General features: G+C 41.7%; 1 protein-coding gene across 2 annotated transcripts in view; it reads left to right on the forward strand.

The window, feature by feature from the left end:
- The window catches only part of ubr2 (ubiquitin protein ligase E3 component n-recognin 2), a 141,609-nt gene extending 122,502 nt beyond the window's left edge, over nucleotides 1-19,107 (forward strand). For both annotated transcript variants that reach the window (XM_041215180.1, XM_041215188.1), the window contains exons 35-47: nucleotides 260-408; nucleotides 708-763; nucleotides 1,292-1,388; nucleotides 1,543-1,613; nucleotides 2,845-2,980; nucleotides 4,894-4,984; nucleotides 9,025-9,155; nucleotides 9,620-9,728; nucleotides 10,096-10,152; nucleotides 10,256-10,333; nucleotides 17,471-17,641; nucleotides 18,020-18,121; nucleotides 18,666-19,107. In XM_041215180.1, coding sequence (XP_041071114.1) covers nucleotides 260-408; nucleotides 708-763; nucleotides 1,292-1,388; nucleotides 1,543-1,613; nucleotides 2,845-2,980; nucleotides 4,894-4,984; nucleotides 9,025-9,155; nucleotides 9,620-9,728; nucleotides 10,096-10,152; nucleotides 10,256-10,333; nucleotides 17,471-17,641; nucleotides 18,020-18,121; nucleotides 18,666-18,807 — 1,390 coding nt within the window. In that variant the 3' untranslated portion in view covers nucleotides 18,808-19,107. The remainder of the gene's footprint in view (nucleotides 1-259; nucleotides 409-707; nucleotides 764-1,291; nucleotides 1,389-1,542; nucleotides 1,614-2,844; nucleotides 2,981-4,893; nucleotides 4,985-9,024; nucleotides 9,156-9,619; nucleotides 9,729-10,095; nucleotides 10,153-10,255; nucleotides 10,334-17,470; nucleotides 17,642-18,019; nucleotides 18,122-18,665) is intronic.
- Nucleotides 19,108-19,709: the final 602 nt, after the last annotated feature.

Here is a 19,709-nt window from a genome sequence, read left to right on the forward strand (position 1 = left end):
GGGGATGTGGGCTTCGCTGGCTGGGGTTGCTGAGCAAACATATTCACTGTATGTTGGATACAGCAGTTCTGTTTAATTCACCTATTTAATATCATGTTAATTATTAAGCGTCTTACTCATTAAAGGCCAGATACAAAGCTTTGCCAATTGTTCCAAAGAACTATTTTCTCACTTTATATTGTCTGGTGCTGTGCTGTTGGTTGTGCAAAAAATTGTTGCTTGGATGTTTCTTGCAATGGTGCTTTATTTCTTTTGTCAGGAATCCTTACTCCGATAGCATCAAGGAGATGCTTACAACCTTGGCTACAGCAACATACAAAGTGGGTCTCAAGGTTCATCCCAATGAGCAGGACCCACGGGTGCCTATAATGTGCCGGGGGAGCTGTGCATACACAATACAAGCAATAGGTAAGTCACAGTGAATGCAGTGCTGTATAGACTATCAGGATGTTTACTTAAGTGCCAGACTAACAAAATTATGTAAAATGACTTTTTAAAAGCCAGTATGTTTCTTAAGTAAACCGTTGTCTAAATGATAGCTTCAAAACCTAGTTGACTTCATTCTCCAAAATTAACATTAATGAAGAGCTTTACATTATGTTAAATTTGACCACATGGAGCACCATATTATATAAACATCTGAAATTTATCAATGTTGAACAAGACTACAGTAAGCTTTTAGAACTGTTTTATATTTACCTTTCCAGAACGTTTCCTGGCAGATGAAGAAAAGCCACTGTTTGGTCACCTGCCATGCAGGCAGGTAGGAATGACTAATATGTGTAAACATTGCATATAATTTTAAAGATTGTTACAAAGACACAAACCAAAATCTGAAAATAGAATAATGGGATTGTAATGGAAAACTTAAGCAGCTACTGAAATATATCCTGGAAGAATGCTCTCTAAAAGCAGCGAAGACTAATATGTTGACTACTCTACAGGACAAGCTTTATTATATGGAATGTGTATATAACTTGGCCTCGGCCTCTAAATTACTTTGCTTATGAACTTTTAAAAAATTGATATTTGTAATTCGGGTTGGTGTAAAGAATTAAGATATTTAAATGTTGGAAAATATTGCAAAATTTAATTAAACAAGTTGTTCCAGAAATTATGCAAGTTACTATTGTAATTCTAATGCTCCTACCACTGGTGTCATATATTGGCTGTGAAACACTTTAGGATGTCCGGAGGTCATGAAAGGTGCTATGTAAATGCAAATTATTTCACTCTTTCTTTATAAGCTATGTTTTCAGTTGTTTTCTGCAGCTATAATTTTGTCTTGCAGGATGATTGTCTAAAGGCATTAACCCGATTTGCTGCGTCACAGTGGACTGTGAGTTCTCTGTCTGTGGTTCAGAAACAGTATGCTCGACTTTTATCAGGTTTGTATGTTGTGTAGCTTGAGTACCTGATTATAATTTTATGCGACTATAATTATAACTGCAAAAGCCCTCCTTATAAGTCTGTTTGCCAACTTTGATATTAAATGGCCTTGTAAAATGGAACACAGTTTTGTATATCTTTTCCCTTTCTCAGTTCTGATACCTGATGATGATAAAACTCAGATTCCTCCATCCATTCTTGATGTTGACATGTTCCATTTATTGGTAGGTGATCAATCTATTTGACTTTTTTTTTTAAACGATCTCTCGTTTTTGTGATGACTTTCAAATTGTATAATAAGACCAGGCTTGTTTAGTAAGCAATTTTGAGCTAGCTTCTTGGATGTATTATAAAAGTGTGTACAAGTGACATTTTCATACTCTTTTTCATGTTCCTATGGTAATTTATAGTTTCTTTAAAAGTTAAACTATATTGAAAGTGACTACATCTAATTTCGAGTAACATTTAATATTGGAACATCAATCACTTCAGTTTGTAACATTTGTTTCAGAAAACAAAACAGGGTTTTTCTATTATGGGAAGTCAAGATAATGTTAAGGGTTTCATAAGATATCACCTCAGTGTTGAAATACAAGTTCAACTTCAAATTATTCGTGGCACATCTATGTTCCCACAAGTACAATTCCCTTAACAAAATTTATAATCTCAAAGGTTTATACTCCTGTTGCTTTTTCCTTTTTTTCTCACAATCTCGTTCCACTGACAGATCTTTAGTTGAATTAGTCATCTTGCTTTGTCTATTTAGCCCATGTTAAGAACATCTGAAGTGAGAGAAAGCAGTGTAATTTTGACAGTAAACATGTATGAGAATTGTGTACTTCAATTGATTTTAAAGATTCCCATTGAAATGCTTGAGCTGGCTGTTTTTTTTATATCTATAATCCACTTAATGAGCCATTGTATTCTTTCTTGTTTGGTAGGGCCAAATAGAGTCACGGACAACAGCAGGAGGCCATTTGTCCCATCAAATCCATGCCAGCTTCCTGTAGCCTAGAGCAACCCAGTCAGTCTCATTCCCTGCTCTATTCCCATAAAACTCCAAGTTTATTTCCCTCAAGTGCCTATCCAATTTCCTTTTGAATTCATTGATCCTCTCTGCTTCCATCACCCTCTGTTGGCAATGAATTCCAGGTCATTACCACTCACTACTTAAAAAAGAAAGCTCTTCCTCACCTCTCCCCTACATTGCTTGCCAAAACCTTAAATCTGTGTTCCCTAGTCCTTGTACCATTATTTTGGAGTCATGTTCATATTTTGGCAGCTTCCCATTGTACAACCAACTTGCCTCTAGATGTTTGTGTAGGATGTCATGTTTAATTTTATTGTTAAAAATTCTATCTCATTTTTTAACCTTTCCATATCAAATAAAATGTTTCTGTAGTATTTTTCATAACTAGCTCATGCAATTTGACGAACCTGTTATTCTCCCTACAGGTGAGCCTCGTGCTTTCTATCCCAGCTCTGCATTGTCATGATTTCACTGGGGTTAGTTTAGCTGTTGGACACTTTCATCTCTTCCAGCTGGTTACCATGGCACACATTGTACAAATATTGCTTACGTCTTCAACTGGTAATTTATGAAGCATTCTAACTTTAAAAGAATTAATACTGATTTAGGTTAATGAAGAGGCATATCAGGCTGCTTCATGGGCTTACCCAGACTTGGCCAAGTTGCAGATATAAGTTTTAAAAGTGTTCACAGTAAAAGAAAAACTAGAATGAATATGACCTTATAGCCAGTCCAGGAAGTTGATGAATGGTCTTTGAGTTATACTGTAATAAACTGATAGCTTGACCTCCAGGTCAAGTTATGCAGAATGCTAGGCACTCAAATGAAATGTCAGGATAGGTAAACAAGTTAATGTTTTGGAACATTGTTTGTGCTAATGGGCAGGCCATTCCGTGATTATTTTACCAATTCCTGCAGAGGTGATGAACAGGTTATTCCGTGTTAATGTTGTAAACTCATTTGTAATTGAGGGCGTAACAACTAGACATACAACCTAAGAACGTTGAGCTAATGATGAGTTATTCCAAAGACAGTATATATAACCGACAGAAATTGTTTAACTTCGAATTGCCTTTTAGAGCATTCTAAAAGTGCATTTCCCACGTGTGCACACTTGGTACTAAATAAAGAATTGTCGCTGAATCTACCTACAGCCGACTCTGTGTAGAGTGTCTTTTAGATACTCCACAGCAGTTAACAATAAATAAGATCGGGAAAATCTGTATGATTGTAACATTCAACAATAATAAACAATGCGGCAAGTACTATTTAGGTAAGAAAGAAGAAATAGGAGCAGCCAGCTGTGCCATTCAATACAGTCACGGCTCACGGCTGATCTACCCCAAATTCACCTTTCCGCACTATCCCCATATCCCTTAATTCCTGTAGTATTAAAAAATCTTTCGATATCTGTCTTGAATATGTTCAAAAGCTGTGCATCCACAGCTCTCAGATTGAGAATTCCAAAAACCCGCAACCCTTCGAGTGAAGAAATCTCTTGTCTTGTCAGAGACTCTGAATCCAAGTTCTATACTGCTCAATCAGGGGAGACATTCAGCACATCTACTCTATTAAACTACTTTAGAATTTTATGTTTCAATGAGATTACCTCTCATTCTTCTAAATTCCAGGGAATATAGTCCCAGTCTACCCATCTCTTTTAATAAGACATCCCCTCATCCAAGGGATTAGTCTCGTGAACCTTCATCACACTCCCTCCTAGGCGACTATATTCTTCCTTAAGTAAGGAGACAAGAACTATACACTGCCCCAGGTGTTGCCTCACCAAGGCCCTATATAATTGCGGTAAGGCTTATTCACTTGTATGCTCTAATCCCTTTGTAAAATTGCTGACATACCATTTGCTTTCCTAATTGCTTGTTATACCTGCAAGTTAATTTCTCGTGATTCATACACGAGAACACCTTGTCCCTCTGAGTATCAACATTTTCCAGTCTCTCTCCATTTAAAACATATTCTCCTTTCCGTTTTCCTCCCCAAGTGAATAACTTCATATTTCCCCACTTTATATTCCATCTATCGTGCTCTTTTCCACACTCTTAGCCTACCTGTATCTTCCTTTTGCAGGCTTTTTGCATCTTCCTCACAGGTTACGTTCACATCTGACTTTGTATTGTCAGCAAACTTGGACACATATACTCGGTCTCCATAATAAGTCATTGATATATATCGTAAGTAGCTGAGACCCAAGCACTGAAACTTGTGGTACCCTGCTAGTTACAGCCTACCAAACCTGAAATGACCTGATTATTCCTACTCTGTTTTCTGTCCATTAACCAATCCTCAATGCATGGTAATGTATTATATCCAATCTGTACTATTACATATTTGGGGGAGAAGAATAAACCTAGTTCAATTAAATTGTTAGCTATGAAATTAAATTAGATATACTAGCAAGACTTCACTTTTGCATGTTTAAATGAGTGTTTTGACTCGTGGTTTGCTGCTTCTAGAGGAAAATAGTATGGACCAGGAGAGTGCTGATGGGGCTGAAGAGGCTGCTGCCTTAACAGTGTACGACAAACTCAGGCAATACTCAGGAAGGTAAGATGCAAATCAAGTAATATATGGCTTTTGCAGGTTTAAAAAAAAAATGGGAATTCTGCCATTTGAAATGGGGAAGCTTACTTCAACTTAGTTCCTCCAATCCAGTGCAGGAGAATGGGCAGCAAGACTCTGGTCCATCGCTCCTTTTTTTTTGCTGTCAGATGGTGTGTTGTTCTTGAAGGGTCGCCTTTGACCAGCCCCATCACCTTTTTCCATCTGGTGATATCCTTTCTACTGCCACTCTGGCTGGGCCTACATCTGGGAGATGAATTACATGTTCCGCCAGTCTCGGTGGTCTCTCCTTCACAATCTCCCACAAGTGCTTCTGACCAGTTCTCTGTAGTACTTCCTCATTGGTGATATTGTCTCCCCATGTGATGCCTAGGATCTTACGTGGACAACACTGGTGAAAGACGTCCAATATATATGACAGTTTTGGTGTTCTCTTCCATGTCTCGCTGGCATAGATTGCAGTTGGTACTACTATGGACATGTCAAGTCGCAGCTTCATGGCCTTTTGGATGGTGTTGGATGCCCAGACCATGTGGAACCATTGGAAGACTGATGCTGCTTTACCATTTCTGGTGTGGACATTGATTTCTACATTGCCCTCCCTGGAGATATTTCTCCCTAGTTAGGGGAAGTGGTTGACATCCTTGGTGTCTGTTGCCCTATGGTGATGGGAGGGGCCTTGTTGCCATGCAACAAGGTCTTGGTTTTCTTGCAACTGATGTGTAGACCAACCTTGGCGCTGCTACTCTCAAGACTGGTAGTCATGTCTTGCAGGACACGTGATTCTTCGGCCAGCAAGGTGTTGTCATCTGCGAAATCCAGGTACGTCAACTGGTGGTGTTGCCACGGGATGCCGAAGTCTGAACCCACCATTGCCACTACCTTGATGAAATCAATAAATAAGAAGAAAAGGAATGGGGGAAGCCTTGTTGTTCCTCTGTGATATTGAAGGAATCCATGGTGCCCTTGATGTTCTTGACGCAGCAGCTGGACTTACGGTTTAAAGCTTTGACGATGTTAATATACCGCTCTGAGATGCTGTCCTGTCTTGCGATGTACAAGAATGACTGCTGATGGATGTTATTGAAAGCCTTCTTGAAATCAGTGATGTTGACAACAAGTGGCTTCTGATACTCTAGGCTGTGCTCTATGATGTTCCTAAGCGTAAAGATCTGCTCGCAGCAAGACCTGCCATCGATGAAATCTGCCTGTTCTTCATGAAGAGTAATGTCTGCTTCTGCTTTCAATCTTTCAGCACCTTACTGAAGACCTTGCCAGGTACTGAAACAAAACTGAAAATGCACTGCAGATTTAATTGCCTTCTTTGATGCTATGTAAACACAAGTTGTTGTAGATCAGAAAGAAAACAGACGTTTTGGGTGGGACCTTCATCAAGGACCTTTGTCTTCCTGAGCAGCTCTTCGTATATATATATTTTTTTAACTTTGTTGTCTTTTGCTTAGATGATAGTCAAGAGAACATGAGTTCAAACCCCACAATGGCAGCTTGAAGATTTGAATTCAGTTTTAAAAGCCAATAATTTATAACATAAAAGGTTGTCACCAATAAAAGTGATCAAGAAGCTGTTGGACTGTTGTAAAAGTCCAACTGGTTTAAAAAGGTCTTTAAGGGATGGGAACCTGCTGTCATTACCTGTGGTCCGTGGGTGACTTTAGTTCCACGCCAACATGGGTGACTTTTAACTGCCTAGCAAGCCACTCAGTTCTATCAAACTACTGGAAAGGAACAAAACTGGACTAAACCATGCAGTACTGCAATCTGAGCCTCATGGTCCAACATATTCATCATCAGCCAGCCAGATGACCATTGCTGGTTGAATGAAGAATGTAGAAGAGCATGCCATGAACAGTGCCAGGTGTACTTGAAAACGAATAGCGAAGCCACATACATACTAAGCAGTGAAAGCAGCGTGTTATAGACAGCAGATCATGTCAAAGCTTGGGAGTCGTGCCACATCAGGATGATGATGAACACTGAAGCACCTAACAGGAGGCAGGGACTATTTGAACATCTTCATCCTTAATTATGATGGAATCCAGCATGTGACTGAAAAGTAGAGGCTGAAATTTTTACAACCGTCTTTACAACTAGGTTAACTGGCCTGTAGTTTCCTGCTTTCTCTCTCCTTCCTTTCTTGAACAGAGGTGTCCCATTTGGTTTTTAATCCGCTGGGACTTTTCTAGAATCTAGGGAATTTTGGAAGATCCCCACAGCCGCTTATTTTCAAACCGTAGGATGCAGGCCATCAAGTTCTAGGGGACTTGGCAGCCTTAAGCTCCATTAGTATTCCCATTACTTTTTCTCTAGTGATAGTGATTTTTTCGAAGTTCCTCCCTCCCTTTTGCCTCTTGATATTCAACTGTTCTTGAGATAGTTTTGTGTCTTCTACTGTGAATTTGGATGCAAAATATTTGTTCAAAGTCCCTGTTATTTCCTCATTTCCCCTTATTAATTCTCCAGTCTCACCCTCTAAGGGGACCAATGTTCACATTTGCTACTCTTTTTCTTTTCATATGCTTGTAGAAGCTTTTACTGTCTGTTTTTATATTTCTTGTTAGTTTTCTGTCATACTCCAGTTTCTATGTCTTCATTTTTTTTAGTCATCCTCTGCTGGTTTCTAAAACTTTCCTAATCTTCTGGCCTACCACTAATCTTCTTGTCATTATAGGCCTTTTCTTTCAATTTGAACTGCCCTTAACATCCTTAGTTAGCCATGGTTGGCGCATTCTTCTGGTGAAGTCTTTCTTCAATAGAATTGATCTTTGAAAAGAGTTATGAACCATCTCCTCAAATGTCTGCCACTGCTCTACCATCTTACCTTTTAACTTATTTTCCCTGTTCACTTTAGTCAGCTCTGTCTTCATACCCTTATAATAGCCTTTATTTAAGTTTAAGATACTAGTTATGGACCTACTATATATAGTTTGTTGCTATGTGTACTCTTCCAAGTGTTGGAATCGACAATTTGAATCAGGAGGTTTGGTTGCTTATGGCTTGTTTACAGAGGCATGGAGCTTTTTGACCTGGTGACGTGCTCCATCTAGTGGTTTAGACAAGAAAAGAAGTAAAATTCACTTTATTTGGGAGGGTTAAGTGAAGGGATTCCCTGGCACTGAGTCCTGGTTGGGAGGTAGGTTTTTTTTCTACCGGTCTGCAAAATTTGAAATATACTGTTTTAAAAAACTATTTTAAGAACATGAATTATGATATTTCCTGTGTTACTTAATTAGATTTAGTGAAAACTTATTGTCATCTAGTTTATCGTGTGTATTTGTCCTGTAATTTAACATGGCTGATAGCTGGTCGTCATTCATCCTTCAGTTATTTAATGACAAATAAGATAACAATTTAAGGGAATGCTCATAATAGCTCAATGGTATGAGTGCTGTGTGTAATTAACTTGGTCAAGGTGGAGGCCCTACAGTTGCCCTTAAGCTTTTCTGGGCTTTGGAGTGGGAAACCACCCTTGATTTCTGCATCTGTTCACTATCCAGTGACCATTTTTGGAAGTGTATATTTGGCTTATTGAGATAGCCTACCATCCCAGCATCATCACAATATTCTACCATCGCTTCCTACCCAGACTAGTAGAAGGAAAGATCATTATTTGGGCTAGATTTTGAAGGGGCTGTATTAGATGTGTAACATGAAATCTGTCAGTTGCATAAGCTATTTGATGCAAATTCAATTGGTTAATAAGCAATACTTTCCTATTTTTGGTTTGAGCCATTGTTGACTTTTGAGCACATTTTGCGAGGCAGGTGTTCTTTAAAACAGGTTTCAATATAATTTGAACTAAGAAAAGGCCGTCTGATAAATTGAAACTATATTGGGTCATTGCAACAGATATGGCTGTCGGTAGACTAACCTTGGATTAAGATTTGAGTGCAGTGTGCTTTTTTGGACCTTCATGAAGTATTACATAGTACTAAATTACTCTTCAGCCAAAGTGCATTTCTTGGAGTTCAGAAAGAATTGACTCTTTTATGATTTATCTCCTGTAGTGCCTTGAATTCAATGTCTTCAGGGTGGCACCTGTGGCAATATATCAAGACTGGAATAATGCCCTATCTACGATGCTCTGCTTTGTTCTTTCACTATCTCAATAGTGTACCAGTACCAATTGAACTACAAGGTAATTTATTTCTCAATACAAAATTAAATCTTGACGTAATTTGCTTCAACTTTTTCACTTTGAGACCTAGCCTTTCATCCACATATTAAAACGTGGTTTTCCACCTTTTCTAGGATAAGCACTGCAAAATTATTTTACAAATAAAACCCAAAACAACCCATTTTCTCAAAGCTTTTTATTCTTTACCGTAAAAGCAAAACATACTGCTAAATCACAGGCAGAAGAACTTCAATCCTCTATTGTAATTTGTACAGTTTGGTTACTTGTGCCAAAACCATTTTTGTATGTTGCATTTATTCCAAATACTTGGCTAAAACTGCTAAAGGTGTAGCTTTTTGTAGAATATGTGAAGCTTTTATGATACTGTGATGCTAGTGGAGCATATATTTTGACTATTTCTCCAGTGTTTTATATATGTAGGTTTAGAAGATTTTGATAATGATCCTGTTTCTATTCATTTTCAGAAAATGGAGCATGCCACTTTGAACTGTTGTGCCGCTATCTTCACCTACCAGAGAACCTAATGAGTCTTTTCCAAACTGAAAACGATACAATTGAGCCATTGATGCAAAGGTGAAAATCATGCACAAGAAATGCTTGCTTATATATCCCATAAACAATATGGCTCTTGATGCTGAAAGAACTATTACTTAATTGTGTTTTAGTTAAAGAAAAACCATTCACCATGCTGAAACTTGAATTTATGTGCTTGCTTATGTAAATATGCTATTTTACAAGAATACGTGAAAAATCCTTCTTCCAAAAATTTACGTGCTTTCTATTTTGAAAGTGAGTTAGCTGTTTTTCAGCATCAAAAATAATCAAATTTAACTGTTTATTCAAATTTTAAAATCCAGATTATACTGTTGCAATGATTCTTTGCATATATTAATACTGTGATTGCAAACTAACATACATGTACAAAAACTTGAAATTATAGATGGTGTGGAAGTGCAGAAGTGCAGAGCTTTGTGAAGGGGGAGAGAACAGCTATTAGGTAGGCTTATAACTTGTGGTTTTGTGATCGTTTATTTGCCAAATTGATTATATCTGTTCTTCTGATTTGAGTTTCTTTTTCCTTCTCTATATCCCTGTTCTAGCTATCCGAGGGAGTCAAACAAATTGATAGAACTTCCTGATGATTACAGTTGCCTCATAAACCGGGCATCTTGTTTTACGTGAGTACACAAAAAATCTTGCAAATTTCATCTCTTTAGATTTAACAGTGATCTGTTGTAAATTGAATCATGAAATGCTGAACTTGGTTTTATTAAATTTTAAAATCATGCAACATTATTATAGTGATGTTTATGAGTAAGGTTAAAGGGCAGTAGTTGTGTGTATGTATATATTTTGACTTTTGAATCACAAAATCAGGGAGATTTGCTTCTGGCTGCATGTATCATCGCAAGTCTATTTTAAGCCTCAATTTGCTCATCTCTATCTAATGTACTAATGTTGAAGAGCATGCCAGGAACAGCATCGGATGTACCTAAATAAGAGGTGTTAACCTGGTCAAACTACAACACAGGACTCCTTGCATGCTAAACAGCAAGATCAAAGCTTTACAATTCTGCCACATCCAGTCATGAATGGTGATGGACAACTAAACAAATAACAGCACGATGAGATTCCATGAAACTTCCCAACATCAATGATGGCAGAGCCCATCACGTGAGTGCAAAGACTCAAGCCTAAGTATTTTCACCCATCTTCAGCCAGAAGTAACAAATGGATGATCTATCTCAGTCTCCTCCCGAAGGTCCCCACCATCACAGAAGACAGTCTACGGCCAATTCGATTAGCTCCACATGATATCAATGAACAGTTGACCTTTCTGGATATATCAAAGGCTATGGACTCCCAAGAACATCTGGTTGTGTTGCGCAAGACTAGTACTCCAGAACTCGCCATGCCTCTAGCCAAATTATTCCAGTTCAGCTACAACGTTCATATCTACCTGACAGCCTGGAAAATTGCTCACATATGGGCTCAATTTTCCCAGAATTGCACTAAGTTCGGTAGCGGGCGGGTAAAATAGAGTCCTACCTGCTGATGAAAATGGTGGGTTTTCATGCCGTATCTTCCCGAGCCCACCTCATTATGTATTCACTCCTGCCAAATACACTGTTTCTGTGGTGAGTGGGCTCTCATTCGCCCGCTCGCCATCACCCCGTTGTTGCATCACACCGGCTGCCATCTTTAAAAGGCAGCAGCCAGCAAAGTGCTCATCATCACAGCTGCCTGGGAGACATGGCCAGCAAAGGCAAAAAAAAGACTGCAGCCCCCCGCTTCAACGATGAGTCCCTCAAGTGACTGCTGGATGACGTGGAGACCCACCGGGATGTGCTGTAACCCCCACTCTGGCCGCAGGATGGGTAGCAATGTCACCAACCCGGCTTGGGAGGCGGTGGTCGGCGCCAATGCCCTTCAGAAGAGGATAGCCACCCAGTGCCGCAAAAGGATGAATGATGCCCTCTGTTCCGCCAGGGTAAGTCACTCTTTTCATCACTCCCAACTTTCTCACTCACAAACCCATCACACACCCACAGGGCCCTCAGTCACTGCCAGCGCAAGGGACATCACCATTCACTTTTTCACACACACAATCATTGTCCTCGTCCCATCCATGGGACCACTCACCAGCCACACAGGCCAGACATATTTATCAACTGGCCTGGAAGGCGTCCTGATACACTCTCCCCATCTCTATCCGTGCAGGACAAACTAGCTCACAACAAGAAGGAAAGGTCGCAGACAGGTGGAGGGATGCTAAAATTCAAAGTCTCTCAATTTGAAAACACAGCCATCCCGCTGGCCAGCACTGACTGGGACTAGTCCTGTGCTGACCGTGAGGTCGTTGCTGCTCTACCCAGTGAGGATCCAGTAGTGCAACGTCCATCAGATAACCATGCTGTGCGTGATGTGTTGTCTTTCACAGGCCACTGCCATGCACTAATTATCTCCCCGTGCTTTTGCAGGCACATCTGCCAAACAGCCGACAGAGTCCATGACCCAGAGCCTCCAATCAAGCCCCGAAGAAACCTCTGAAGAGGAATCTGAAGGCACCCTCCCTGAAGTCCTGTCACCCTCCACCAAAGCAGAGACATACACCTCAGTGGGACCTAGCTTTACAGTAGCATTGGGACCACAACCTGCTGAGCACATCGCACTTTCTGTTCCACAGCAGGCGGAGGCAGGGACTTCCCAGGTCCCGGCACTTGGAGGAGTACTGGAGGCCAGAACGTTGCTGAGTCAGATGACGAGCCTCTGGACTCGGTCATGGCACAGTTGCTGGAGCTGTAATGGCAAGCTCGGGAACATAATCAGGAATGGATGGCTGCTGCACTCCTCAAATTGCAAGGCACGATGGAAGAGTCCCTCCGTCATCAGGCTGAGGTGATAGCGTCTGCATTGCAATGCACTGAGGTCAACACTGGCAGGATGGCGGCCGCCATGGTGACCATGGTGCTGGATGTCACTCCTGCACTGCTGCATGTGCTTAACTCCCATCGCTGATGCTATAGTTGCCCTCAACAGTGTGTACGCGCGAGGGGTGCTGGGCAACTCAATCTCACTCCAGCTGCCCCTCCTGCTCACAGAATCAGCCAGGGGCTCTCGGGCACCCATAGGGAGGAGAATCAGCAGGTGCACACTCCGGGGCAATCCACCCAGGTGACTCTGAGAGTGGCCAGCCCATCTGATTCCTCTCTTCCTGTGACCTTCACAGATCCAGTTTCACAGGTCAAAAAGGGTGCCAATGCATGCAGCAGGACATCGGAAGCAGGCTGGGGCCCACCAAGTCTCGGCCCTCTAGAGGGCGCCTGCCAAAGTCATCACAGACAGGGTGTCATAGTCAGCAGGCTACCTCCACCTCCGCTGTGGAGGTCCGGGAAGCACCAAGACATAGTGGCAGGGTTAGGATAGTTAAGGAGAATTATTTGCACAGCATGGGCACGGGTGTTAATCACATACATAATGCTCACTATTGTCTTTAAACTCCCAAGAATGTCTCCCTGCCTATGGCTCCTTGTTCTGATGAACAGCATTCTTGTCACTCAGATGTGAAACCTTTCTGCACAAGGTAAAAGGCAGATGTCTCAGTCCAGGGCCTCTTCCCTATGCTCTGTGCGGCCTTCAGACCACAGTGATGGTCCAGCCTCACACTCCCTGGAAACATTACTGATGCCTGGACCTTGGCAGTGCTGGTCATTGCTGCCAGAATGTAGTGGGCACACACCAAAAAATTCTCTCATACTTTGTGTGTCCTCTCAGCACTTTTAAGGTGGGGCTGGCCCCCATCTCACCAGCATCTGCGCCCAGCGATTCTGTGCACCAGCTGCTGAAGGGCTGAGGTGCTGAAGGTGGACACAACATCAGATGCATCTAAGGTTTCATGGCTGCTTCTCTGAGATGGCCCTGATTATGGACCGCAAGCGAGCTGCCCTCAGCCAGACAGGAGTCAGACATTCTCAGAGGCCATGTGAAGATTTATGCAGTGTCCTCACTGCATCTCCATGACAGGAGCATTTTCTCAGAGGGTATTGGCGGTGAGATAAGCCAGATCGGAGTCAAACGTTCACAACTGCAATGTGAGGATCTGCAGGGACACCTCACTGCATGTCGTCGTCATCCTCTACAAATCTGGCAGTTAGAGGGCCTCCCAAGTGCGCCTGCCTGATTTAGCCAGTGTGAGAGCCTCAACCCCGTCGGTGTCCTCCTCATCGGAAGAGACATGCAACTTCTCCACCTCCTCCTCAACCAGCTCCTCACCCCCATTGCAGCGCCAGATTGTACAGGGTGCAGCAGACGATAATGATGCATGACACCCTCTGTGGACTGTATTGCAGGGCTCCACCAGACTGGTCCAGGCACCGAAACCTAACCAATAGTCTGCTCTACCAAGTTGCGAGCTGCTGCATAAGCCTCATTATAATGTTGCTGTGCTGTAGTCTGAGGCCGTTGCACAGGTGTCATCAGCCTTGGACCCCAAGTAGCCAACCCTGCAGCCTCTGTGGACCCTGGAAGACTGCAGAGATCTGCGAGCAACTCAGGATGTAGGCATCGTGCACACTCCCTGGAAACCATGTGCACACCTGGATGCATTTCTGGTGGTTGCATACCAGCTGCACGTTCAGTGAGTGGAAGCCCTTGCGGTTGATGAAGTCCACTGAGTGTACCGACGGAGACCTGAGCATCACATGGGTGCAGTCAATCATACCCTGCACCTGTGGGAATCCCGAGATCTGGGCGAATCCAATTGCTCTTGCATCCCAGCTATCCTGGTCCCGGGTGAAATACACAAAGTTGTGAGCCATGGAGAAAATGGATCCGTGACCTCATGGATGCATTTGTGGGTGATGGCTTGTGAAATCCCACATAGGTTGCCCATGGAGCCATGAAAAGAGCCACTGGCATAGAAATTGAGAGCCATGGTCACTTTCACAGCCGCTGGCATTGGATGCCCTCAATGTCCCCTTGGTGCCAAGTTCTGCAGTAAGTGGCAGATGTGAGCCACCAGGTCCCTAGACATGTGCAGTCATTGGCAACACCTGTTCTCAGTCATCTGCAGGAATGGCAGGCGGCGTCTATAGACCCTTGGTGTCGCTAGGCACCGGCCAGCCACGGATCGCTATCGCTCCTGTGCAGCGTGTGTGGGAGCCCCTGCTGCCTCTTTATGAGGTTGCTGCTCCTGCCTTTGCGCAGCCAGGATCCTCAGTCGCTCTCTCCTCAGCCTTCTATGGTCTCTGTCGGCCATCAGGCATGCAGCTAGGTCACCAGGATCCATGATCCTAACATGGCCCTCCTGCAGCATGAAAGAGAGACAGAGACGTTATCATGGCTGTACGTGGCATCTTTCCTGGCCCTCTGTGACCACCCCTTAACGCATCCCAGAGAGTGCTGGTCACCCCGAGGATGGCCAAAGATGAGTGCGCTGCATGGCTGACCTGTCAGCCTGCGACATGGGGAAACAGGTCCCAACTGGGATGCTAATTTTGCAAGGGGCTGTGAGTGCCTCCAGCAGTGACTGCTGCATGGCCAATGTTGGCGAGGAGATTGTACAACGTGTGCAGTCCAACTGCTCCGCAGTCCAATAAAGTGGTGGTGGACTCAAAGCCTGTGCTGGGCGGGAGGGTTAAGGTATAGAGCACTCGGCCGTTTGGTGCTTCTGCCTTGCTTGCATGGGTGGGCAGGCTAGTAGCCGAACCCCAATCATATCACTGTGGGTGTGCTTGATCTGTCTCAGTTGCAGAGTCATGGTCAGTTTACGCAGGTGTCCCTACTGCGTGGCCACTTCCCTCGCTTATCCTAATCCCCACCTCAATTGTCTGTGCGCATGATGCAGTGCCAGGGCAGCGCTTGATCACCCTCCCCCCACCAGCTGACGATGGTCTCCTTCGAGCTGGCCAGCGGTCTCTCTCTCTCTCTCTCTCTCTCTCTCTCTCCTCCCCCCCCCCCCCCCCCGCCAGTGGATGGACGATAGCACCGAGTTCCAAGAGTCTGGCGGGCTGGCCATGTAGTTATATGCATTACAATTAGCTCCCTGCCGAATGATGGTGGCAAGCGCAGCCCACCATCGGCGGGCTGAGCAGATGATCGCAGCCTGCCGTCATGAAGATCCCGCTCCAAGGCTTCTTTGACAGTACCTCCCAAACCCAAGACCTGTGCCACCTAACATGAAAAGGCAGCAGAGAACACCACCACGTACAAGTTCCTATACAAGTCTCACTCCATCCTGACTTGGAAATAAATTGCTGTTCCTTCATTGTTGCTGGGGAAAAATCCTAGAGCTGCCTACCTACCTTTATGGGAATAACTTCACTGCCTGAACTGCAGTGGTTCAGATTGCTGCTCACAACTGCCTTCTTGAGGGCAAATAGGGATGTGCAATAAATTCTGGTGACGTTGGTGATGCCCACACTTCATGAATGAATTTCTAATAAAAATTGTCCTTTTAATTTCTTGTTATGGATTCGAATTTTGTATAGCACCAATGATGTGGGAATTCGAGGTGATGTAGATTGCGTGTTTTGTTGCAAAAGATAGAAAAATAAGGTGTCAGTTTGTGAAACCATGCATTACAGGCACATTCTGTGCAACTGTCCTAAGCAATCTTTCTCCCACTGAAATTAGGGTTTGCCAATATATAAGACATGAGACATCTGACCAACAAATTTCTCCTTGACTGATGGGATACATCCATTTAAAAAATTTGTTGTTAGCTTTAGCTTATATCATCAAACTTTTTTTGTAACTGAGATTCTCATTTAGTTAGTAATGACTTGGTTGTCAGCTGTATGTATATTCTATTAAATGTGGTACAACTGTTGTTCTATTTTTGATTAAGTTTAATCTCAATGCTAAGAAGCGGATATAGAAATGCTATTGAAATAGATAACCTGCCCAAAATAGGCATTGGCCATAAAATAGCATACATAATAAAAGTCCCAATAGCAATGAGTTTGAAAATAGTTCATTTTTTTTAATAAGAAAGGAAAGGTTGGAGTGAGGAAGAATGTAATATTCCAGGAGAAAGCAAGGGAATTGACTTTAAGAAAAATCTGTTAAAAATGCAATTATTACAGTCCACACCCCTTACATAATTCAAGTTGATTAAAGGCAACCATATATATATCAGTCATTAAACATTTGCTAATGCTATAGAAGTCAATTATGAAAGTGCTGCTTCTAACATGTTAAGTGTTCCAGCAATATTAGGCAATTCAATAAGTGTACAGAATAACAGAATTTTAACAGCACAGAAGGAGGCCATTCGGCCTATCGTGTCTGCACCGACTCTCCAAATGAGTTCTTTCCATCTTATTGTCATATTTGTACTTAAAAACGTCCATAGATTTTTTTGTGCCTGTTAATCACTGGTCCTGAACTAAATCCCCACCTATTGCTCATCTGTTAGAATCTGCTGCCAAGATTTAAGAAATTTTGTCCCTTCTGCATTTTACCAGCTCCTGATTTTTCAATTGGTGACTTAGGAACATTGGAAAACCCTTGGTTTAAATCCCAAGCAATCTGTTAACTTTTGTTCACAATAACCATGGGAGCAGATTTGGATCTAGTCAGCCAATTTCTTTCTTCCTCCTTCCTTCCTTTTTCTCAGTGTCTCTAAAAGGTAATACACTGTCCAAATCAGTTTGTTACCATATCAGGGAATCATAAAATGACATTGAAAAGCAGACAGTTCCCTTCATAAGGGGAAAAATACATTTCACACTCCTCCTCATCAAAATTGCAATAAGTGAATGTCGTCTTTTGTGATTGATAAATTTTACTTTTATCTTTCTAATTTGAAATAGATGTCCAAAATCAGGTGGGGATAAAAGTCGAGCACCAACTCTCTGCTTGGTGTGTGGGGGCATGCTGTGTTCTCAGAGCTACTGCTGTCAGGCAGAGCTGGAAGGAGAAGACGTTGGGGCTTGCACTGCTCATACCTATACTTGTGGGTGTGGAGTTGGAATTTTCCTGCGGTGAGTTAAAACCTTAATCTCATTGCTGTAACCCTTTAGAGCTACTTCCACCTTAGCTAGGTCCACAAATAAGAATCATGTTATGAATCATTGTAATCATGACAGAAGTTAACTCAGAATTGAGCATGTCTGGTAATTGTAGGGAGTGGAGCATTGAAATCCTTTGCTTTAGGATGGCACTTTAATCCTAGCTGACTTCTGACACTCGTATCTCAAATGGTAGCATTTCGCTAATTCTTGGTCAGTCGGCTAAATTATAAGAACACCTGATGATTTGCTTTTCTGTTATGAGGGAGAGGGGAGAGAAATTGATCCCTTAACTCAGTGCTTTGTAAATTAAGAATGCAAATATACATAGCTATGGTTGTGCATTTTCAGAGTTCGAGAAAGTCAGGTGTTGTTCCTGGCTGGAAAGACAAAAGGATGCTTTTATCCACCACCCTACCTTGATGATTATGGAGAGACAGATCAGGGACTGAGGTAAAAAGTTAAAATATTTTATTTTATAAATATGGACTGTGCATTTCCGTGAAAGAACATGCACAAGTTGAGATTTTATATTAATTGTTCCAAGGATTCCCTGCAAACATTTTTGATTTGATTGTATGTTATTCCCTCTGCTTTATTTTGTTTAGCCTACCTGTTTTCTGATCATACTGCCAGATAGAAGTATTTTCTCTCTTAACATATGTCCCTCTTTGTGTGGATTGCAATGGTCTTGCAAGATAGCTCTATTGATTGGTGGAAGTTCTTGCCCGTTGAGAAGTTAGTTTTAGTGGTATTTAACATGGTACACAGTGCTGGAATAATATTTTATTGAATAGTTATTAACTTATGGATTTTTCCCCACATCAGCTTTAATGCAATGAATTTGCTAATTCTGTACTTTAAATCCTAATTGCTCTTGATTATAGCTGCTCATCCCTTGGTCATTATATTTGTCTTTTTTTCTTATTGTGAAGAAGGTTGACGTATGAAGATAAATACTTAACAATGGTAATCTTATTTGAATTGCATTTTTCAGACGAGGGAACCCCCTTCATCTCTGCAAAGAACGATACAGGAAGCTGCAGAAACTGTGGCAACAACATAGCATCACAGAAGAGATTGGCCATGCGCAAGAAGCAAATCAGACGCTAGTTGGCATCGACTGGCAGCACTTGTGATTAATTTCTCATAGAACTGTAGACATTCACCTCATCCTGAAGCAAAAAATATCCTCTTGAGAGAAGTCAGAGGATCAGGTTAAATGAAATACACCTCAGGCTACCTATTTTGGAACACTTGCTCCTGAATTACAGTAATTTAAAAAGAAAGGTTACACAACTGTTCACCTGTCATTAAGAAAATGTGGATTGCATGTGAAGTGCATATTTTAAAGAGATGTTATTCACTTTATTTGCACTTGAAATCTTCTCCACTAAGATGGAACATTTTGGGATAATAAAGCCCACATCTTCAAAGTAGCTGATCTTTTTTTGAATCAGAATTATTTATCAGGTGTTGGACAAATACAATATGGACATCCAAAGTGTGTTTCTGTGCTCTATAGTTAGTGATGTCTAATGAACAAGTTTGGGTCAAATATGTAAAAGATTGCTGGTCTTTGGTTGGAAAAACATTTTTTTTTTAAAATCTTGCTTTCCCCCTCTTTCTGTCTTGCTTCCTTTCATAGTTTAACTCACTTTACACCGATTTGTGAATGTGTTTTCTTAAGGTGTGCATCTGGTTTCAGTCAACTAATCAGAAATTGAGTAGAGGTCATTAAGACATGAAAAATTTCCCTCGAGTAAAGAAGCAGTTTGTCACTGTTCTATTTGTGTTAAAAATCTTACTATTTGTGCTTTATAAGAAAATATATTGTAAAATGCATTTAAAGGATATATAAAGCTATTTTATATCTTGCAGTTTATTATAAAGTTATTTTTTAAAAAACAGCCATATGATGCAAACAGGCTGTAATCAGGGCAGTTAAATTGGTGACTTTTTTTAACAGCAAGAATTGACGAGAAGTTTCTTCTTGAAATATATTGATAATAGGAATGATGGTAGGCGAAGAGGAAATACT

Source organism: Carcharodon carcharias, chromosome 2 (genome assembly GCF_017639515.1).
Source record: "Carcharodon carcharias isolate sCarCar2 chromosome 2, sCarCar2.pri, whole genome shotgun sequence".
In the NCBI taxonomy this organism is placed as follows: domain Eukaryota; kingdom Metazoa; phylum Chordata; class Chondrichthyes; order Lamniformes; family Lamnidae; genus Carcharodon; species Carcharodon carcharias.